Source organism: Seriola lalandi, unplaced genomic scaffold, assembly GCF_002814215.2.
Source record: "Seriola lalandi dorsalis isolate HSWRI2012SDOR001 ecotype SW California unplaced genomic scaffold, Sedor1 jcf7180002054879, whole genome shotgun sequence".
NCBI classification, from domain to species: domain Eukaryota; kingdom Metazoa; phylum Chordata; class Actinopteri; order Carangiformes; family Carangidae; genus Seriola; species Seriola lalandi.
In genome coordinates this window covers 490,456-512,953 of record NW_019525432.1, presented here as the reverse complement: position 1 = coordinate 512,953, position 22,498 = coordinate 490,456, and the positions used below count along the sequence as shown (strand labels likewise).

At 42.1% G+C, this 22,498-nt stretch overlaps 1 protein-coding gene across 6 annotated transcripts in view; it reads left to right on the top strand.

The window, feature by feature from the left end:
• trioa (trio Rho guanine nucleotide exchange factor a) overlaps window positions 1–20,831 on the top strand; it is a 73,979-nt gene extending 53,148 nt beyond the window's left edge. Inside the window, exons 26-63 of one of the 6 annotated variants that reach the window (XM_023428556.2) lie at window positions 53–168; window positions 991–1,057; window positions 1,206–1,315; window positions 1,538–1,607; window positions 1,781–1,870; window positions 1,962–2,054; window positions 2,166–2,277; window positions 2,428–2,618; window positions 2,945–3,046; window positions 4,204–4,233; window positions 5,338–5,480; window positions 5,622–5,721; window positions 5,853–6,096; window positions 6,246–6,353; window positions 6,638–6,831; window positions 6,927–7,097; window positions 9,840–9,935; window positions 10,210–10,358; window positions 10,449–10,515; window positions 10,747–10,850; window positions 10,951–11,020; window positions 11,140–11,229; window positions 11,315–11,407; window positions 11,617–11,667; window positions 11,770–11,847; window positions 12,008–12,199; window positions 12,564–12,744; window positions 12,855–13,103; window positions 13,197–13,693; window positions 14,509–14,756; window positions 14,908–15,049; window positions 15,163–15,190; window positions 15,310–15,472; window positions 15,581–15,702; window positions 15,814–15,892; window positions 16,095–16,295; window positions 17,314–17,452; window positions 17,852–20,831. In XM_023428556.2, the coding sequence (XP_023284324.1) occupies window positions 53–168; window positions 991–1,057; window positions 1,206–1,315; window positions 1,538–1,607; window positions 1,781–1,870; window positions 1,962–2,054; window positions 2,166–2,277; window positions 2,428–2,618; window positions 2,945–3,046; window positions 4,204–4,233; window positions 5,338–5,480; window positions 5,622–5,721; window positions 5,853–6,096; window positions 6,246–6,353; window positions 6,638–6,831; window positions 6,927–7,097; window positions 9,840–9,935; window positions 10,210–10,358; window positions 10,449–10,515; window positions 10,747–10,850; window positions 10,951–11,020; window positions 11,140–11,229; window positions 11,315–11,407; window positions 11,617–11,667; window positions 11,770–11,847; window positions 12,008–12,199; window positions 12,564–12,744; window positions 12,855–13,103; window positions 13,197–13,693; window positions 14,509–14,756; window positions 14,908–15,049; window positions 15,163–15,190; window positions 15,310–15,472; window positions 15,581–15,702; window positions 15,814–15,892; window positions 16,095–16,295; window positions 17,314–17,452; window positions 17,852–18,409 (5,538 nt within the window). In that variant the 3' untranslated portion in view covers window positions 18,410–20,831. Of the gene's footprint in view, window positions 1–52; window positions 169–990; window positions 1,058–1,205; window positions 1,316–1,537; window positions 1,608–1,780; window positions 1,871–1,961; window positions 2,055–2,165; window positions 2,278–2,427; window positions 2,619–2,944; window positions 3,047–4,203; window positions 4,234–5,337; window positions 5,481–5,621; window positions 5,722–5,852; window positions 6,097–6,245; window positions 6,354–6,637; window positions 6,832–6,926; window positions 7,098–9,839; window positions 9,936–10,209; window positions 10,359–10,448; window positions 10,516–10,746; window positions 10,851–10,950; window positions 11,021–11,139; window positions 11,230–11,314; window positions 11,408–11,616; window positions 11,668–11,769; window positions 11,848–12,007; window positions 12,200–12,563; window positions 12,745–12,836; window positions 13,104–13,196; window positions 13,694–14,508; window positions 14,757–14,907; window positions 15,050–15,162; window positions 15,191–15,309; window positions 15,473–15,580; window positions 15,703–15,813; window positions 15,893–16,094; window positions 16,296–17,313; window positions 17,453–17,851 lie in introns of all 6 variants that reach the window. The other 5 variants (XM_023428558.2, XM_023428555.2, XM_023428554.2 and 2 more) reach the window with 5 other exon arrangements.
• Window positions 20,832–22,498: the final 1,667 nt, after the last annotated feature.

Sequence of the window (22,498 nt, the reverse complement as noted above, 5' to 3'; positions counted from 1 at the left end):
AGTCTGTCTCTTGAAATCACTTAATCTCTTACTTTGCCTCCATCTGTGTCAGAGCAAGGATCTCCAGCTGGACATCATCCCAGCCACAGCTCCAGGGTCAGAGGTCAAGCTGAGGGATGCCGCCCATGAGCTAAACGAGGAGAAGCGCAAGTCGGCACGCAGAAAGGAGTACGTCCCCACTTCCTTGTTAACGTCACAGTTTCAGATATCAGACATGGCTTTTTCCAAACAGAATGGTTTCTTCAGAATAATTTAGTAAATTAAAAAGGTTGTGCCAATAAAACTGTAAAAAAGCTGCACTTGTGAGCACTACGTGCTATGCCTTCAAACTAAACAAATAGTAGCTAGCCAGCATTTTCACAGCATTTTACCTCCTCTTGGAAATGTTTTATTGCTGCAAAGCACGAGAAATTGAATGACTGGCTCTGCGCCCAAATTTCGCAGCAGAGCGGCCCGAGCGGTTACTAAAATGTTCCCAGGGTCATTCATTGTGCTCGTCAGTGTCCTTGTCAACAGCAATGTCAGTGCTGAACCCCCACTTTCTGAATAGTTGTAAGCGGTTCTGAATAAGAGACTGAGTGCGTTCAGTGTAAACGTACATACATAATGGATTTGTGTGATTTAAACCTCCCCCCTCCATGCACCCTCCTCTCTGCTGTGTCAGCGCGAGAACTGCAGACACAACAGTCAAGCTCCACTAGAGAACAAATGGATCTACATGTAGTGTACAGGAAAAGGAGACTGTGTCATTTTATATGAGCAGCACAAATCATGAGCGTGATTTGCTTCATTCATGGCTGGTTTATGGCCAAGTTTTATGGCCTGTAACTCTTTCATTATTCATTAGCGTAAATGGACGGAGGAGACAGGCTGAAAGGGAGCTATCGGCATGGTGATATATCAATGTGTGGATGAGGACAGTATGACAATTGCTAATATTGTGCATGTGTGTGTCTTTTTGTGTGTGTGTGTGTGTGTGTGTGTGTCTAGGTTCATCATGGCAGAGCTGATTCAGACAGAAAAAGCCTACGTGCGAGACCTGCGGGAGTGCATGGATGTGAGTTCAGCTTCACAACCCACCACTGTTAACCTGTTTCATGTGCAAGTTGTGCAACAACACACGAAAATGTGAAAATGTATCAGAACCCTGTCAAAGTTTTTGATTGGCTTTGTCTTTTTTTTTTTTTTTTCTTGTCTCGGTGCAGACCTACCTGTGGGAGATGACCAGTGGAGTTGAGGAGATTCCTCCAGGAATCATCAACAAGGAGCACATCATCTTTGGAAACATGCAGGACCTTTATGAATTCCACCATAAGTAAGAAACACATTTTTTGGAGTTTAGTCATTCTGTGCTTTATCTAAAATTAAATTTTAAATCAGCCTTGCAAGCAAGTATCGCAGGGTCTCACATCAGATACACATCAGATCTGGATCAAAGTAAAATCCAATTTTCATTTTGGAAACACTTTTCATCTAATAAAGCTTTTGTGACTTTGCTGTTTCTCACATTTCAGTCTCTCTCTCCTTGTTTTGTCAGCATCTTTCTTAAAGAGTTGGAGAAGTACGAGCAGCTACCAGAGGATGTCGGCCATTGCTTCGTCACATGGGTATGTGTTATGTGTTCTTGTACTGTGTCAATGGAGATTTAGATGCATAAATCCTTAATGTTTCTGGAATTTGGCAAAAATTTAGCTTACAGGTTGTAGGTTTTAAGTATGATTGAATGCCTGTACCTTCATGAAAGATGCTCAACCTTCAAACACTTTCTCTCCTCCTCCAGGCTGATAAGTTCCAGATGTATGTGAACTACTGTAAGAACAAACCCGACTCCACCCAGCTCATCCTGGAGCATGCTGGGAACTACTTTGATGTGAGTATCACCTGTGGTCATTAAAAAGAAACTGGATTTGTCGTCGTCGGTTGCGTGCGATCGCATCACGTCTCTGTGTGGGTGTTGACAGGAAATTCAACAGAGGCACCGACTGGCCAACTCCATCTCTTCCTACCTGATCAAGCCTGTGCAGAGAATCACCAAGTATCAGCTCCTGCTAAAGGTAGCCCCCCTGACCACGTCACACTGCTGTGGTTGCCATCTCTACGGTTCCTGTTGTCATGGTTTCTGTGTGTGTGTGTGTGTGTGTGTGTGTGTGTGTGTGTGTGTTTAGGAGCTGCTGACTTGCTGTGAAGAAGGTAAAGGAGAGATCAAGGACGGCCTCGAGGTGATGCTCAGTGTTCCTAAGAAAGCCAACGATGCCATGCACCTCTCTATGCTGGAAGGTGATGAAAACACTCTATTCGTTATTTATGTTGCTTTGATTTTAATCTTTTACTGTTGAATGTTTACCTCTTATCAAATTATAACTCGCCATCAACATAAATCAGGCAACAACATGTTTTTTTCATGCCAACATCCTCTCCTTCCTCCAGGTTTTGATGAAAACATTGAGTCTCAGGGCGAGCTCATCCTCCAGGAGTCCTTCCAGGTCTGGGATCCAAAGACTCTGATCCGTAAGGGTCGAGAGCGCCACCTCTTCCTGTTTGAGATGTCCCTGGTCTTCAGCAAGGAGGTCAAGGACTCAAATGGCAGGAGCAAATACATCTATAAGAGCAAACTCTTTGTAAGTAAATGATGGTCAAATAAACGTATTGAAGTTTGTCTTTGCTTAACTTCTTTAACAGAATAAAGACCAGTGTAATGAAAGGCTTTTAAAGAAGTTCTTGATTAGTAGATGATGTAATTTACGTTTTTATTGTTTCTCTGTGCCTCATAAATTTAACTGCATTATTTGTACATTACAAAATCCAAGTAAATATAATTGCCGCAAATTGAATCAACACTTGAGACAGTCTGAAGTCTCCATTGTCTCAAGAAATCACACTTTAAATGTAGCGAGAGTTTCTCAGATGGCCATTGTACTCTGTTATTATTATTCTCTCTCTCCAGACATCAGAGTTGGGGGTGACAGAGCATGTTGAAGGAGACCCCTGTAAATTTGCTCTATGGGTGGGACGCACCCCGACATCTGACAACAAGATTGTGCTCAAGGTAAAACACACCACCTCTCTTCGACTCCTTCTCAAATATCATTTAAGGTTCGACCGATATGGGTTTTCAAAGGAAGAATCACTGGGGAGAAGTCTTAGAAGTCTTGAAACACAAGATAGTAACACTGAAAATACTAATTTATAGAATACATATGCAATCAAACAAACTTCTATATGAGTGTGTTGGATGTCACTGACGGATTAATATCTGATGGGGAGGAAAAGGCCAGTGCTGGCCGAATGTGTTGGAAAACCTTTATATCGGTCTCACCTAGTTTTTTCTCGCCTTTCTTCTCATTCAACCCTCTCCTGCCTCTCTTCTTATATTCTCAACTTTCTTTGTTCTCTCTGACATCTTGTTTAATTGCATGAGCAGCTTCATGGTAGCCAAGAAGCTTTCTGTAGTCACACACTCCTCTGTCTCCCTGATTTCTTTCTTCTTTCTTTCTGTTCTCTGTCCGTCTCTCTGTGCAAGCCTCTGTCCTCTGGTTAGATTCTGCTTCGTTCCATCTCTTAACAAACACAGGCACATCTGTATATCTGGGGCTGTGTTTTCTGTGGATGTTTGTATCTCTAATTTCTTTCTGTGGGCTGATGTGCTTCCACCAACGCTGCTGACACCGATTCAACTCCTGAACGCCCACAATCGCCTCATTCTGGCTCTGTGCCACTTTACCAAAGTGACGAGTAGCCATCTTCCTCTGCCAGAAAACTAAGCTTTTATTTGATTTCAACATTGATACATTTATTTAGTCCTGAGTTGATTTTTCCATCCCATATTTTCAAACTTCCTGTTGAACACTGTCACAGATGGATTAAAGTTTGTGTGTCAGCCGTTGGAACAGCATGAAGCTAATATCCTAACATTTAATTCTGAGCATTGACTACCAAACTAACCGCTGAGAAGCAGTCATGTCGTATGTGCATTGTAAATTAAGTGTGTCTCATTACTAACTACACGTGTTCACATACACACACATATACATGCACACCATCCATTACAATCTGCTACACATTTTAATTGGCTGTCAGAACACAAATTATCAGTGTTGTGCGTTTCTCTCATGTCAAACCGTTTTGTCAGCATAAGAAATGTCATGTAAACATCTTCTAAAACCAAACCAGTGAAATTCTCTATTCTATATTTTAAATTCAAAGCTAAGTCAGGGATCCAAACATGGAGCAATGGTGAGTACAAACTATCCCACAACACAGCCCTCAGCCACTTCTCACAAGTCTGAAACACAAACTCTTTGCACCTCTTATCCTCGCTCTTCATGAACAGGAGCTTAGGAAAACCTAACGGCAGACATGATCCACAGCAGAAACCCACTTTAACCCAGTGCCACCACAGGTGTGGGGCTGAAAGTTGTAAAATAATCTAGGGCAGTGATTCCCAACCAAGGGTACTTGCACATCAGGGGGAAACTTTCTGCAGTTGGCAAAGAGCACTTGGAAAGATTATGTAGTAACACAACACATTTGACAAAAGAAATTAAAATACTATTACAGAAACATCTCCATATATTGAGTCTGCTGTAACACATGAAGACTGTGTTGTGATTGAGAGTGCATGGAAACTAGTTATCTAGCAGTTAGCTAAAATTTACTAACTTGAAATAAGTACTTCGTATAGTTAGCTAAAGTAACACAAATTTATTAAAATTTTTAAAGGTTGGTTAAAAGTGATGAATTTATGGTTAAAATAGTTAAAGTTATAAACACTTAAAAAATAGAATAGTTATTTATTTAGCTAATGAAGAAGCGGATGATATCAACAGCTAAAAGTAACAAACAGTTGAAATAGCTAATGCTAGCTAAAAGTAGTGGCGGTTATCATAGATGGCTAAAAGTAATGGATAAATGGGTGAGACGTCCAGCTTCTGCCGTGTAGCTGTGGTAGCTAGTTGCACAAATGTAAAACTTTCCCAAACTGTTCAGTTATATAAAAAATGAATCCACTTTTATATAACTAGTGTGTTAAATGAATAACACCAAGTTCAAATCAAATCAGTTCAAATGATGAAGAGGCTCTTGAGTTAATCTGAGAGGGCTGTGGGGGAACGGCTGACACAGAAGGTTGGGAACTGCTGCTCTAGAGGTCCACAGCTGGAGAGGACTGTAAAAAACACAAAAAAAGTAAAATGACTAAGGTTGATAAGAGATGACAAGAGGCAAATTCAGACTTGTGTGAACTACACAGTGTGAAACAACATTTCCAAAGGAATTTAATTTCCTGACAACTCTTAACTCTTGGCTTGTTGAACTCCCTCCATCATTGACCATTAACAGGCGTCAAGCATCGAGAACAAGCAGGACTGGATCAAGCACATCCGGGAGGTGATCCAGGAGCGCACCATCCACCTGAGAGGAGCGCTCAAGGAGCCCATTCATATTCCAAAAGCAACTACAGCCAAGCACCACAAGGGACGAAGGTAAACATGCGTCACCTGAAATTTAAGATTTTCTAAGGGAGCAGAAAGTAGTGCACATGAGGGAATACACACAGTGAAGTTCATTTACACTCAGTTTCAGACATACGCTCACCTTTAACTGATGGTGTGTGTGTTTCTTAGGGATGGAGAGGACCTGGACAGTCAGGGTGAAGGCAGCAGCCAACCAGACACCATCTCTCTGGCATCCCGCACCTCTCAGAACACACTGGACAGCGACAAGGTGAGGATGCACGCACACTGATGATACCGTGAACTGTTTTACATTTCATATTATTCTGAATCACTACACCTTGTACCTGGGAGAAGTGTCACGTGGAGACCAGGTCTTAGTGATCATCCTCTCTCCCTCAGCTCTCTGGTGGCTGTGAGCTGACTGTGGTGATACACGATTTCATGGCCAGCAACAGCAATGAGCTGACTGTGCGGCGCGGCCAGACGGTGGAGGTTCTGGAGCGCTGTCACGACAAGCCAGACTGGTGCCTGGTCAGGACCACAGACCGCTCGCCAGCCCAAGAGGGCCTGGTCCCCTGCTCCATGCTCTGTATCGCCCATTCCAGGTCCTCCATGGAGATGGAGGGCATCTTCAACCACAAAGGTCAGTGCTGTATGTGGTGTGAGGGAGGAGGGTGTATGTGCATCGCCATTTAAGGAGTTTTATGCACGGGGGCTGAAACAATGTTTTGATACTTTTGTCAGTATACTGTGGGAAAAAAATAGAATTAACAGTAGCTTTGTGTATCACAGACACTTTGTCAGTGTGCAGCAATGACTCCATCATGCCGGGGTCGTCCGCCACGCTTCAGCCTGGTCATGGCATTGGCTCCCACACCTCACCAGGGCCAAAACGACCAGGTATGATCCCTGAACCATATTCTCTCTTGTGCCTGCTTAAAAGAAATGTCAAAATTTCAGCTTAATCACAAAAATAGCCTCCATTTTTAGTTAAGTAATAGTGCTTGTTTAGTAGCTAAAAAATTCCCACTAAGTCCCTCTGCAATGATGGAAGTGTACTCTGAATTTTACTTGATAGAGATGCTTCTCAGCTGTCAAAATGTAGATGAAATCTTTCAGATAAAAGGCATGTTTAGGTAGGTTTATCTTCAATTGTTTGTTCAAGTATTTGGGCTATTTCCTAGGTAACACCCTGCGGAAGTGGCTCACCAGCCCAGTGCGTCGGCTAAGCAGCGGCAAGGCAGATGGCCACGTGAAGAAGCTGGCTCACAAGCACAAGAAGAGCCGCGAGATGAGGAAGAGCGGGGAGATGACAATGGGCTCCCAGAAGGACTCAGATGACAGTGCCGCTACACCTCAGGACGAGACTGTGGAGGAGGTGGGTGGATACACCTCTGTCCAGTGAGCGGTTCCTGAGCAGCTCTGCGCAGTATTGTGTATTAATTTCTGCTCTGCGATCCATGTGTGTTGCAGAGGGTTCGTAACGAAGGCCTGTCGAGCGGCACGTTGTCCAAGTCCAGCTCTTCGGGCATGCAGAGCTGCGGGGAGGAGGAGGGCGAGGAAGGTGCTGACTCAGTACCACTGCCCCCACCTATGGCCATCCAGCAGCACAGCCTGCTGCAGCCGGACTCACAGGATGACAAGGTGAGGAGAGGGAGGATGTTACCGTGGGTACAGAAGAGAGGGGTCAGAGAAAAGGGATGGAGGTGGACAGATGGGCAAAGATGATGACAGGAAAGGCAGAAGAGTCAGAGGGGAAAAATTATGACTGAACTGTTTTCTGAACTTAGTTTTAATCTAAGTGAGAGAAACTTTCACTGACTCTACCTGTTTTGTCATCAGACAAAATTTCCACATAACAAATTTAGTTCATTTCTCTGTTTGTTCTTGTAACTTACAGTGGTTGAAGCTTTTAAAAATTGAGTCAACAAGCCTGAGGCAACAGCTTTTATCTCTAATAAGTATTCAAGTCAACTCAGTGGCTAAAAACTAAATATTAAGGACTGAAACAGTTAATTTCCATTAGACCATACATCGTGTATACTTTTTTGATGTATGAGCAGGATAACAGCTGTTTTTCTTTGTCCCTCTAATTTCAGCATGATGATTATCTTAAAGATAAATCCAGCACTTACACTGGTTCTTTCTTGTCATTGCTGTTGTGATCTTTAGTTCTTGAAAGTTACATTTCCGCTCATTTCCCCACTCCCCCTGCTCCCCCACCCCCCACCCCCCTCCAAAAAAAGGAACATCTCCTGACACGGTGTTTAAGTGACTCCTTAGTTTCTGTATTGCATAACATTTTATCTTGGCATGTTGCATCATATTCTCCCCTCTCTCTTCTAAAGCAAAAAGCGATGAAAAGTTTCAGGCAGGTCCAAGTCTCCTCCTCGTCTTAAGTGGAGACGCCTCTGACACTAATTTCTGTTTCTCTTTTGTTTTGTTTCCTGGTTGTATCGTTTGCTGTTTGCCATGCTGTAGCATTACCTTGATTTATGTCCTGTCTTTGCTTTGTCTCAGTTTCCATACCTCTCCATCTGAAATGCCCTGCTCTCCCCCCTCTGTCTCTTCCCTCGGTCAAGTTCTTCAATTCTCTCTTTTTTACCCCCTACTCTTCAGCTTTAAACGCTACTTACTGAAGCCTTTTTTTTCCTTGGTTACTACACAGTTTCTAGAGTGAAAGGAAATTAAGCTAGCAGCTTTTTTTTTTAGACTTTCTTCTTTTTAATATGCACCCCTCTCTGTCCCCTAAAAGTCACTCTTCTTAACTTTTGTATTTTTCTGAACTCTTAAACATTCCTGCATTTCTTTAGTGCAGTTTTTTTTTTCCTTCCATCTTTTTTTAGTTTGACTTGTTTTGACTTGGACTTTCTGCCCTGTTTCTTCAACACCCCGCTGTAATGGAGAGTCGCCTGGCAGATGAGCAAGGGCACGAAGGGAAATGTAGATAAAGAGGGAAGGCAGTAGAAAAGCTCAGAAGGCTAACTTCTATAAATTTTGAGGATATTTAGAATCTCGTGATGCCTGGCTAGAAAAACCACAGGACTGCAGCTTTTTTTTCCTGCATGTTTATCGTTCATAGGATGGGAGGAGGTTGGTAAGTGAGGTTTAAAAAGAAACAAATACTCAATATAAACACAAAGAGGAGAGTCGGTAAGATATCCTGTCAGCTGAGCAGGCAGCTCCCCCGGATAATAATCTAAATATGACCCCACACTGAGGTGAAAATTCAAAAGCCCTCCTGTTCCCATCACCCCCCCACCACCACCACCACCACCACCCCCCCGTTCCTCACCCGCCCTGCCCACTCGTCCTCATCTCCCTTTTACCCTCTGTGCGTTAACCTCATTACCCATGCGAGTAATTGGCATCTTCTAAACGCTGGCGAGGCCAGAAGGGCACACAGCCTCACCCAGAAAACCTAATTGGGGAAAGTCTTGAAGCACAGCACAGCAAGGGTGAGAGTCTCCTGAACTATATCTACATACATACATACATATACCTCTTTCATTCTCGCTCTGTGAGCATCCTTTCTTTATTTCAGAGGCTGTTCATCATCACCTGAGAAAGCAACGGAAACATCCTCTATTCAAACATCACTTCTTTTTTCTTTTTTTTTTTTTCCTGACCTTCTCCCCATCACTTTTCTCTGACATTTCACTTCTTCAACTTCATCTCGTTCACCCGACTTTCAGCCTCATGTTTTTACCTTTTCACTGACAGTTTTTTAAAGTTCATGAACTTTTTCTTTGCACTTTCTTGTAACCTTTAGCTTTAAAACCCCTTTGCACTGGGGGTTCCACTAGTGGAAGCTACTTTTTGGATTTCTCTTTAGATTACAGCATTGAACATTTTAACAAACATTTTCACTAAGCCATCACTCGTGCAAATGACTGAAGTAACTCATTCAGTTATAATAAAACTAATAGACTACTAACAGAAGCTAATCTTGAAATGAATCTTAACAAAACTTAAGCATGTCCTTTAACCATAAAATAATATTAAGCCATTTCTTTTGCTGTTCATCTATGGACTAAACGTATTACATGCAGGTTCACATTCATGGGTTCAATCAGCTTTGAAGTTTTCCCATTAAAACAGATCATAAGAGTATTTATCGTCTGTTTTACAGATGAGGAATTTGCTGTTTAACGCAAGATCTCTTTAAATGACCTGTGTCATTTTAATAATTAAGAAAAGCTTGTATCAATTCTAAACTATAGATTGCTCTTTGGCTGGTGTCAATACAACTGTTCCTACAGAGAAAATGGTGGCGATTAAAGTAGCAGAGTTAGCGTTAGCAGGAACAGTTGTTGTGTTGCATGAACTATCAGGTTCTTATGCTTGTTTTTCGTCCCTCCTCTCATCTCTCCGTTTTCGTCGCAGACCTCCTCTCGTCTGTCGGTCCGTCCATCCAGTTCGGAAACGCCCAGTGCCGCCGAGTTGGTGAGCGCCATCGAGGAGCTGGTCAAAAGCAAGATGGTAGGATAACAGAGGAACAAAAGAACACATCCGAAATTTGTATCAACGTAGAGGAATTCAGAGGTCTTCATTACAGCGAAATATTCCAAGTGTCACATATATTTTTTTAATACTTTACTTAATACTTAAAACTTTTAGATTTTTTTTCATTAAGCTTAAGTTGAGAAGTAAAATGAATCTCATATTTCATTATCATTTTAATGATCGATGATGACATGATCAAAGTACTTTTAATAGTTTTATTACATCATTTAACCTTTTTCTCTCGGTGCAGGCTCTGGAGGACAGACCCAGCTCTCTGTCGGTAGAACAGGGAGACAGCAGCTCTCCCTCCTTTAACCCTTCTGACAACTCCCTCCTCTCCTCCTCCTCCCCCATTGAAGAGATGGACGAACGCAGGACCAGCGTCCTCAAGAAGAGACAGTATGTCTCCTTCTGCTTACAGGCTGTGATGTTTTGAGAGTTTTCATTCTAATAAATCTGTCATCTTTATTCTTTCTTTCTTCGCTGTAGTTACATTCTGCTGGAGTTGGTGGAGACGGAGAGAGATTATGTCAGAGACCTCGGGCTGGTGGTGGAGGTGAGTTGATGCTTTATGAGCAGTGGGACTGGTTAATTAGTTCTACATTATTATACTGTCAGATCTGAAAATATGAACATCTTTATGGTTCTGTAGTAAGTCGAGCTGCGCTCAGCTTTTTTATTCTATCTGGCATTTTAAAATGTCAATGAAAGTTTTCTGGATTAACTTGCTGAACTTCGTAGCCTCCCTGTTGTAAATTATTGTTAACGCGTGTGTCTCCGTCCTAAGGGCTACATGAGCCGGATGAAGGAGGAGGGCGTCCCCGATGATATGAAAGGGAAAGACAAAATCGTGTTTGGCAACATCCACCAGATCTACGACTGGCACAAAGAGTACGTGGCACACACGTCCAGATGATGGAGAGCTTCCTCGGATCAGAATCACTTGCACAGTCACTCACTTCCTTCTCTTTGCTCTCCCTGTCCTGCTCAGCTTCTTCCTCGCGGAGTTGGAGAAATGCCTGGAGGACCCTGACAGACTGGGACCGCTCTTTCTCAAACAGGTTTGACCACAGTGAATTTCTGCTACTAATATCACTATGGGAACAACTCTTATTTCTAACTTCTGCTTTTCTCGTACACACTCAATCCTGTTGTAATTGTGTGTGTTCTCTACACCCAGGAACGGAGACTGAACATGTACGTAGTGTACTGTCAGAACAAGCCCAAGTCGGAGCACATCGTCTCAGAGTACATCGACACCTACTTCGAGGTATGAGCCCATTATTTTTATGATAATCAGACACTACAAACCAACATCTTGCTTTCAATGTCTCAATTAACCTCTGTCTTTGCAGGACCTGAAGCAGCAGCTGGGACACAGACTGCAGATCACAGACCTGCTCATCAAGCCGGTCCAGAGGATCATGAAGTACCAGCTGCTGCTCAAGGTTGGTGTGTTACAGTACAGCAGGGGGTGCCAGAGCTCCAGCTGCTGCTCCCCCTTTCTTTTATCATCCATATTATTGTACAGTTTGTCCCAGTCTGCCGTCTATAAATATACATCTCTGCCATCTGAAAGCTGCACTGATTTTTAAAGAGTAAATTGTTGAGTTCTGTTTTCTTAACACACGTTTTTTTTTTTTTTTCCCTGTTGTAGGATTTCCTGAAACACTCTAAAAAGGCTGGGCTGGAGTCTATGGAGTTGGAGGTAAGATAAGAAAACTTAAAGCTCTTGTTAAATGTTTAAAATCAAGAAACAAAACATATTCAAAAACTCCATCAACCTTCTGGTCATGTTTGACTCTTACAGAAAGCAGTGGAGGTCATGTGCATTGTGCCGAAAAGGTGTAATGACATGATGAATGTTGGCCGGCTTCAGGGATTTGATGTAAGAAATTACATTAAATTGTGATTGAAAATTATGCTTTACACTAATACAGTATTCTCTTCATATGTTCACCCGGACTTAACTTCTCAGTTACATTTTCACATTTCCTCTCCCACAACCGATCTTTCCATCTTCCCATCTCGTTCATCTCCCTCTCCAGGGTAAGATCGTGGCTCAGGGCCGCCTCTTGCTGCAGGACACATTCATGGTGTCTGACCCAGAGGGCAGTCTGCTCGGCCGGATGAAGGAGAGGAGAGTCTTCCTCTTTGAGCAGCTGGTCATCTTCAGCGAGCCCCTCGATAAAAAGAAAGGCTTCTCCCTGCCTGGCTTTCTCTACAAGAACAGCATTAAGGTAATGGATATATGATGTGTGTTAGTCGTTCCTCTCACTGCTTCACCAGTGCAATTTAGGCATTTTCTTTTGAGAAAAAGACTGTCATGTTATGCAACATGAAAAGGATCTTCATTGCTGTTTGTGCGAGCTTTTATTTTGAAGTTTTAGTCAGATATGTTTTTTTTTCTAGGTGGTGAACCTTTAAGCTTCTGTTAGTATGTTACAGAAGAGTAGGTCAATTAAGGAAAGAGAATAAAAGAATAAAAATGCAAGTTTAAGAGAAGAATAATTGATCAAATAAAAAATATTACACTAATTTACTCATTACCACAATTAAAGCTCAGAAATTGCCTGACACCTCTCCTGTGATTGTACTCTGCAGGTGAGCTGTCTGGGTCTGGAGGAGAATGTGGAAGGTGACCCCTGTAAGTTCAGTCTCACTTCTCGGTCGACCAACGGCGCCGCGGAATCCTTCGTGCTTCACTCCTCCCACCCAGGGGTGCGTGAGGTCTGGACCCTTCAGATCAGCCAGATACTCGAGAGCCAACGCAACTTCCTCAATGGTACACTGACACACAAACACACACAGGACATGTTTTATAGAAGGAACTGTTTGCTACATGTTTGCCGTCGTCTCTTTTATACCTCATCACAGCTCTGACCTCACCAATAGAGTATCAGAGGAACCATGTAGGGGCGAGCGGTGGCTCATGTGTACCCAGCATGGCAGCGCCAGGTGGAGGCAGCGGTGGGTCCAGTGCGTCCCCTGGAGTTGGAGGTGGAAGCTCCCAGGGCAGTTCCATCCCTTCAGGACCCCAGGGTGGTTCTCGTCGGCCCTCCAGAATTCCCCAGCCCTCCCGCCTGCCCCAGCCCCTACGCCACCACCCCGGGGCCGACCCCGACGGCCCCAACAAGATGTCAGGTATGGAAACTCTGTCTGTATTTGTGAAATTTGTTCTGTATGGCAAAATGAAAGATGTGACTGAGGTGTGAGTTTTGCTCACTTATGGTCCAGGTTCAACCCCTCGTCCTGTCCCTCCTCCCCTGCTTCCTCCAGGGGGTAGCCCGCAGGGCAAGCGCCCCAGCCAGGCCCCCGAGGACCAAGCACAGACCCCCACTCCTGCCAGCGTTGTAGCCCCTATTCCCCGTGCCACAGTCGGGCCCCTGCCCTCTACACCCACTTCCAAATCGCGGCCTGGAGCCGTGCCCCCCATGGCCACGCCTAGCTTTGGCAAAGACATCCTCCCTCCTCCCCCTCCCAGCCCCGGCCAGAAGTCCGGATCTGGATTCTGGAGCTCTATGCCAGGCTCTCCAGCCAGCCGGCCTGGCTCGTTCACCTTTCCCGGGGAGGCAGGAGAGAGTCCGGTCCGCCAGAACTCGAACCAAATCCAGACCGGCTCTGGATCTGGGAACCAAACCCACAGGCACTCCACGCACAGCAAGGAGGCAGACCGCATGAGTACATGCTCATCGGCCAGCGAGCAGTCCATCCAGTCCACCCAGAGTAACGGGGTAAGACCACTACCTGCTGCCCAGTGCTGCTCCGACTAACACCGAGGCAGAGGGAGGCCTGGTCTGTCCTGTCTGCCTGCTGTCTCCTGTCCTGCTGCAGCCAGCGCTACTAATCTGTCCCCTACTACGCATCCCTGACAACCTTCACTGCTCTTCAACATCATCCTCTCTCAAAAGTTTGTCAACATGTTTTCAGGTTCCAAACCTCTCTAGTGGACCTTGTTCAGCTCTTCAGTGATTCACTTTCAAGGCTGTTTCTAGATTTCTTACTTCTAACAAAGCTTATACTAACACCTGACTTCCTCCTGGCCGTCCTTCACCTCCTGCTGTCTTCATGGTGTGTTACTCAAATCTACTTTTCCTGCCACTAACCTCCAACGTTTGTGGTTCGCCTGCAAACGTACTCGACCAAGATCCTCTCATTCAAGCTAACGTTCCTCATCTCGTCTTTGCCTGGAGCTGCAGAGCAAAGACGAGTGAAATGGAAATCTTCATCTTATTCCTGCCTTTCTTCATCCACTTTTTTCAAGAAGAAAATATTGACTCGCTCGTGTTTTGTCTTCACTCTAATCTTTTTCGAAGACTGTTTTCAGTGTTTATCCTCTTTGTTTTTCTACTTCTTTTTCACTTCTTCCAAAACTAGTTCGCTTGTGTTCCTCTTGAGATTTCATCCCATAGTTTAGATTTAAAGATATCTGGTGTTATCATACCTATTGCCTCCAAACCTTGAAGAGATTTTACATTTAACTGCAACGAACCAGATGAATTTGTACTCACTATTTCCTACATGTCCGTGCTTCCTCCCTGTGATGCAGAGTGAAAGTAGCAGCAGCAGTAGCGTATCCACCATGTTGGTGACCCAGGACTACATGGCTGTGAAGGAGGATGAGATCAGCGTCATTCAGGGCGAGGTGGTCCAGATCTTGGCCAGCAACCAGCAAAACATGTTCTTAGTGTTCAGGGCAGCTACCGAGCAGGGCCCCGCCGCCGAGGGCTGGATCCCCGGATTTGTGCTGGGACACACCTCGGCAATCGTCCCTGATTGTCCCGAGGGATCCATCAAGTAAGAGCTCTGAAAAACTGTACCAGTATGAATTATTTTTACTGTTTTCTGCAAATTGGAGTTATTATTTTTGCAGTCTCTTATTTGTAGTAGCTTGAGCCTTGTTTGAATAAACTTTTTGATTTGACTTGAGTCTTGTTTGTTGTCCCAGCAGGAAGTCTTCATCCTGGCACACGTCCCTGCGCATCCGTAAAAAGTCTGAGAAGAAGGACAAGGAGGCAAAGAAAGAGACCAAGCTGGAAAACGGTTACAGGAAGTCCAGAGATGGCCTGGCCAATAAAGTTTCTGTAAAGGTGAGTTTATCACTTCATCTGAGGAAACACTATTAAGTCATGCTTCTGCTCCACAGTGTATTTTTCACTCATGCTTTGTTTTTTCTTTGTTTTTGTTTTTTTTCTGTCTTCAGCTTCTAAATCCAAACTACATCTATGATGGTAAGTGTGAAGTTTGTAGAATTAACAAAACCTACAACAAAACCAATTCAACATCTTATCAAAAGCACCTTTTAACTGCTTTAAACAGGATTATACCTCTGACTTTTTCGCTCTTCCAGTTCCCCCAGAGTTCCTCGTACCCCTGAGTGATGTAACGTGTGACAGCGGCGAGAGTGTCACCCTTAGGTGTAAGGTCTGTGGTCGACCCCGGGCCACTGTGACCTGGAAGGGACCCGACCAGAGCAACCTCACCAACAACGGACACTTCAGCATCGCCTACAGGTATCACTGCATGAGTCTCATTTTGTGTTGGATATCGCCTTTGGGGTTAATTACATGAGGCAGTGCAATGGGACGGTCACTAAATGAACGTGTGTGTGTTTGTTTCAGTGACACAGGTGAAGCGACGCTGCGGATACTTGGCGTGGCCTCTGAGGATGATGGCGTTTACACTTGTGTTGCCACGAACGAGCTGGGCAGTGTAACGTCATCAGCTAGCCTCAGAGTCTTAGGTAAGGGCGCAGGTACAAAATAAAACGGACAGTATCAGTTCTGCCTCAGAGGTGTGACAGTGCTGGTGCTTACAGATATTCACTGACTGTCTGTGGTGTCATTTGTCTCAGCTGTGTCCACTGACGGGGTCAGAGTGAGCTGGAAGGACAACTTCGAGTCTCACTACACTGAGGTGGTTGAATTGGGAAGGTAATGTGATCTTACTTACACTATCTATTATCATTCTGTAGATTCTAGCAAAGTTAGACCCATGTATAGATTTTAATCAACACAATACAACAAATTAGCTTTTTGTTACAAATAGAGCATCTTAGCTTTCAGCCCTCTATGATAATACCATGACAACCATAACAACTACTGTGTGACCCCTCCCTCTGTTTGTCTTCACCAGGGGTCGTTTCTCTGTTGTCAAGCGTTGTGATCACCAGGGCAGCAAACGTACGGTGGCGGTCAAACACGTGAACAAGAAGTTGATGAGGAGGGACCGGGTGACTCAGGAACTCAATCTGCTCCAGAGGCTCCAACATCCCCACATAGTCAGTCTGATAGACACGTACGAAACCCCCAGCAGCTACGTCCTCATCCTGGAGATGTGAGTACAGACCAAAATAAAATTATACGAGGAGTTTTAGAATTAAACTATCCTTGTATAGCTCATTAACTTATAAGTATGGTGGCGTCTAAGGACAAAGTACTTAAAGGCATAAACAGTAAAGGAAACACACTACAAATACCGAACCACATACAAATGGGGAAGGCACATGCCAAAAGAAGAAGCAGCAGTGTCCATCAGGCTTTATGTACCTGACCATTTAATAAGTATTGATATTTTATCCAGGCAACAAAGTAACCATTTAGTTTTTTAATAATATGTGGTCACTTTATCCAAATAATGTCTGTTTGGAAATTTTCACATTTTCTGAAATGTGAAGAGCAGTTGCTCAATGCACAGCGTTGTCCCGGTGATAGTTTAGTTTGGTGCTGTGGTGACATATCTGTACATACAACAACCTCAAAATCCACACGGGCAGCACTGATGATCAGCTATATATATCTAATAAAACATGCACTTTTTATGTACTCAGCTTTACCTCTAGCTTTTAAACTGGCAACAACAAATATTATATTTCAACTCTGAGACTAAATTATATCTTCATACACCAGAGCCGGCAGTAAATTACCAAAAGGCTTGCTGAGATAAAACTGTTCACCCCAGGACGATGGCACGCATTGAGAGAATTTCCAAGCAGACATTATTTGGATAAATTGATGACATATTCAAAATCTAAATGGTAACTTTCTTTCCTGGAGAAATATGAAAACTTAATAACCACTTAGGTTGGGTACATAAAGCCTGATGGACAGTGCAGATCATCAAAATCGAGCCCTTCACGCCCCCTAGCATCCCGGAGTGTTTCCATTGTAGAAATCTTTGTTGCATGTGTTTCCCATATTTGGTTGTTGTATTTCTTGCATTTCTAGATTTCTAGATTTCCAGATTTCGTTTCCCTAAATGTTTGTGCTTTCATTCTTATATGTGTTTATACTTTAGGAGCCACCATAGATCAACCTTGCATTTCTTGCATTTGCATTTATTGTGTGTGTTTCAGGGCTGACCAAGGTCGTCTGCTGGACTACGTCGTGAGCTGGGGGAATCTGACAGAGGAGAAAGTGGCCTGTTACCTGCGAGATGTTTTAGAAGCTTTACACTATCTGCATAACTGCAGGATAGCACATCTGGACATAAAAGTAAGTACTTTAACCGTGACTGCAAGTTTAAAGTGTTTTACCTTCACACAACAAAAGGTCTGGATTCCAAAACACTTAATCTGACCGAGCACCTACTTCATCTCTATAGTTAGTCATCATAGTGGTTAAAGGCCACACAGTGCATTTCCAGTCTTAGTTAGATCGTCGTTTTTCTTTGAATGTTGAGGTTGACCCTCAACATTCAAAGAAAAACGACGCTGAACGTCCTGAAGTATACTTCAGGATTTGCATTATGTTTCACCTGTAAAAAAAACAAATGGGTTCACTTCAGAAGACTGGAGTCCTGACTGATGGGTTGAATTAATATATAATATAATTAGAGTCAAGTAAAGAAGGCTAATGGAGATTCTTGACTTTTTCTTTGTTTTCTTGTTCTAGCCTGAGAACCTGCTGGTGACTCACAGCTCCAGCGGCCAGCCAACAGTCAAACTCACAGACTTTGGTGACGCTGTCCAGCTCAACAGTGCCCACTATGTTCACCCTCTGCTGGGCAGCCCTGAGTTTGCCTCTCCAGAGTTGGTCCTCGGGGAGCCGGTGTCGCTGACCTCTGACTTGTGGAGCCTGGGCGTGGTGACCTATGTGCTGCTGAGCGGCGCCTCCCCCTTCCTTGACGAGAGTGCCGAGGAGACCTGCCTTAACATCTGCCGGCTGGACTTCAGCTTCCCCAGGGATTACTTCCAGGGTGTCAGTCAGGCAGCCCGAGACTTCGTCTGCCTGCTTCTGAGGACCGACCCCGGCAGGAGGCCTCTAGCTGGGCTCTGCCTTCAGGAGCCGTGGCTGCAGGCTGGTCTGGCTGACGGCCGGGCCAGAGCAGAGGGCTGCTTGGACACCTCCCGCCTCATCTCCTTCATAGACAGGAGGAAACACCAGACTGACGCCCGGTCCATTGGAGGTGTCAGGAGCTTCATCCAAAGTCGCCTTCAACCCCGAGTTTGAAGCCTGAGTGAGGATACGCAATTCCAAACCAACTCCCAGCCCTGCACCACCTCAACAGTCTGACCAGACCACAGCAGGAAAAACTGGACACACTTCAGCTTGTTGTCCACAGGGGCTGCAGATTCCTTTGGAGTTGAGCATCTTGATTGTCTAGATGTAAAAGAAGGAGAAACAATGAATGCTGATCTTATCCTCTTTCACAGAATGTTGATTTACTAAAGTCCTGTGGTCCTTTTATCAACTTTAACAGACCTGTTGAGGTCTTCAGCCAATCAGAGCCCTAGAGAACAGAGTTCTCTCCTACCACATAAATTAATGGATGCCGTTGTCTACTGCTGCTTGCTGGATTCAACTCAACAGATTTTGTAGTTAAGTGAACAAAAATCTTAAAAAAAAAAAAAAAAAAAAACTTTATGAAGTAATTTATTTTCCTTTGCAAGAGTTAAAGATGATCAGAAGAGCCAGTTGATCGAGCCTTGACACCACTGCACAGATGCAGAGCTTTCAGGAGAAAGTGATGCCAACGAAGCTAGTGATAGCGCTGAGAGCAAACTGCCCTCCCTCTTGCTGCTAGAGAGGAACACAGACGTGCATTTTTGCTCTTTTACACTAAACTGTTAACTCAAAGACATTTGAGAAGCAGCCCTTTCTTATAGAAACAATGTATAGAAAGGAAAAGTACTGTCTCTACATTTCCGAGAAAAAAAAACAATAACTGTAGAAAATGCTCATCAGTTGAAAGTTGCTGTGCTACTTTGGACTCTGTAGACAGTGACTGAGCTTCTTGACTTTAAACTGAGACATTTATACGTGCGATCAGAGCTTTTTGATGGCTGCGCTTACATAATGTACCTAATCTAAGAAACCATGATGACCATGTTGCGAGTAACAATGCTGCACTGTCCAATCTGAGAAGAAGACATCCATTGTTTGCTTTTCCTAGAACAAACTTGTGTTGCGCAGATATGAGATGTTTAAGCCTTACCTTGTATATAGACTTCTGCCTTCTTCCCCCTCACATTGGACTCCTGCTTCTGGACAGCAGGATGAGAGACTGTCGGAGCCTAATTGGCAGCGGTGGTTGCCAATCAGATGGGAGTGAATGTGAAAGGCAGAGGAAGACAAATTACTGTAAATGCACTCATTGTATGTTATGTTTGATTATCATGTGCAATGTTGCGGCTTTAACATTTTATGCAACTATTTATGAATACATCTGTTGTATCTGTAATAAATCTAGAGAAAAGCATGTACTTGGTACTGCAAGCACTGCTGGTAGTTTGTGTTTATTTGATCTTTGAGTGTTACGACTTCCAGGCCAGGCAGAGGTCACAATCTACAATCATTATGGTTTGATCAAAAAATAATTTAACACTTTTTGTACTGTATGCCTCTGTAGTATTGGTACACCAAAGTTGCTCTAGCTTTATAGTACTTAATAAAAATGTTTTATTGTGATTATGTTTCACTTGAGTTAGATAATCTATGACCATGTCAACTGATTGTTTACACTAGTTAAAAATACTACGTTGGAGGAACACAATTAGTTAATTTAGTCTCATGTGCTCTTTGATATAAAGGCAGGGGATTATTGAAAGACATTTATGCTGAATGGGAGATTGTGGTGCATCATTTACTAAATGGTGTTCTAACTTTATGTACAAATACTTGTTGCCAAAATATTTCTTCCATGAATTCCGGATCCTTATTAAGAAAAAAATTGCCCTAAAAATAGCGACTAACGAATGGTTTTTAGTTTGGTTAGTTTGCTTTCCTGGAAGTGAGAACCACCAGACTATACATGAATCCAATATGGCGGCTAGGACATGTCAAGTTTAAATGGATTCTACCAGGAACAGAAGTCACAGTCCTCTGTTACCTTTCTATTTATTTTAATGGTGTGCACAGACCGTTAGAAACAAGGAAACTTGGACTGGATACCTCAGTTTAGGGTTTTTTCATTGTTTGTCTTTTACTTTTGTCATGTTTGTTTCCCATTTCATAAATTACATGTTTGCTATTTGTTTTTATGTTTTTTATCTTTGCATGTATATTTCTTTGTACAGATCTTACATATTTCCACATGTAAATATCCTCATCTTGCCATCAGTTATTTGAAAATTAAACATAATGAACACATGTACCATGTTTTACATTTTGTTTCTTTATGCATTGTTTTGTGTTTTCTTTTATTTCTTTATTTTTTCATTTAAAAAGCTAAATTGTACACAAATTTGATTAAAACTGAAATGGAAAAGTAGCATAAACATAAAGTTGTTGATGAGAAGAGCTAAAAGCCATTTCCACCGACACCTTTGTTAACTAGGTGACATTTTGGCGTGCTGGGACCTGGTAAATTTGCTCTAATAAATCACGCAATATCAATATTGATTTTTGTGATTAAAAAAAAAAGATGATCGACTTTGGCATCTCAGTTTTTTACAGTGCACCGATCAGTCCAGATGATGAAAAACGTATTACATTAAGTCATAAAAATCGCTATGAAAGTAATAGTGCAGAGAGAAATATAAAGTCGTCCTGTAGTAACGCAAAAAGAGCCATAGTATAGTGAAACATAAGTCATATAGTAGGGCATAAGAATGTAAAAAAGTCATAAAAACAGTATAGTAAGGTATAACAAGTCATTGAAACGTCATAGTATGGTAAGGCAAAAAAAGTCGGATTATATTAAGGCATAAAAATGACAGTAAGGTATAAAAAGTCATAAAAATGTCATAGTATAATAAGGCATAAAAAGTCATAAAAACAACATAATATAGTAAGGCATAAAAAGTCATAGTATAGTAAGGTAAAAAACGTCAGTATAATTAAGCATAAAAAGTCATGAAAACAAAAGTATAGTAAGAAAAAAATAGTCATAAGAAAGTCATAATATAGTAAGGTATAAAAAGTTATAAAAAGTTATAGTATAGCAAGGTATTAAAACAACATAGTATAGTAAGGCATAAAAGGTTATAAAAAGGTTATAGTATAGTAAGGTATAAAAAGTCATAAAAAAGACATGGTATAGAAAGGCATGAAAAGTCATAAAAACGTCATAATGTAATAAGGCATAAAAAGTCACTAAACATCATAGTATATAGTAAGGCATGAAAAGTCATAAAAACGACATGGTATAGTAATGCATAAAAAGTCAACAAAACATCATAGTATAGTAAGGCATAAAAAGTCATAAAAACATCATAGTATAATGAGGCATAAAAATCATAAAAAAAAGTCATAGTATAGTAAGGCATAAAAAGTTATAAAAAGTCATGGTATTGTAAGGCATAAAAAGTCATAAAAACGTCATAAAAACGTCATAGTATAGTATGGCATAAAAAGTAAAAAAATATCATAGTATAGTAAGGCATAAAAAGTAAAAAAAAATCGCATTATATTAAGGCATAAAAATGTCAAAAAAACATCATATTACATTAATGCATCAAAGGTCATAAAAACATCATAGTATGATAAGGAACAAAACGACATAGTATAGTACGGGATAAAACATAAAAAAAAACATCATAGTATATTAAGGCATAAAATATCATAAAAACTTAATAGTATGGTGAGAAATAAAACAACATAGTAAAGTAAGGCTTAAAAATGTCAAAAAAACATCATATTTCATTAATGCATTAAAGGTCATAAAAACGTTATAGTATGGTAAGGAACAAAACGACATAGTATAGTAAGGCATAAAAGGTCAAATAAAAACATCAAAGTATGGTAAGGAGTAAAACTACATAGTACAGTTGGGCATAAAAATGTCAAAAAACGTCACAGTATAGTATGGCATAAAGCATCAAAAACTTATCACAGTATATAATGGCATAAAAGGTCAAAAAAACGTCATTGTATTTTAAAGCATAAAAGGTCATAAAAACGTCATAGTATGGTAAGGAACAAAATGACATAATATAATAAGGTAAAAAATTGCCAAAAAACGTCATGGTATAGTATGGCATAAAAATGTCAAAAAACGTCATAGTATAGTGTGGCATAAAACATCCAAAAAACATCATAGTATATTAAGGCATAAAAGGTCACTAAAACATCATAATATGGTAAGGAACAAAACGACAT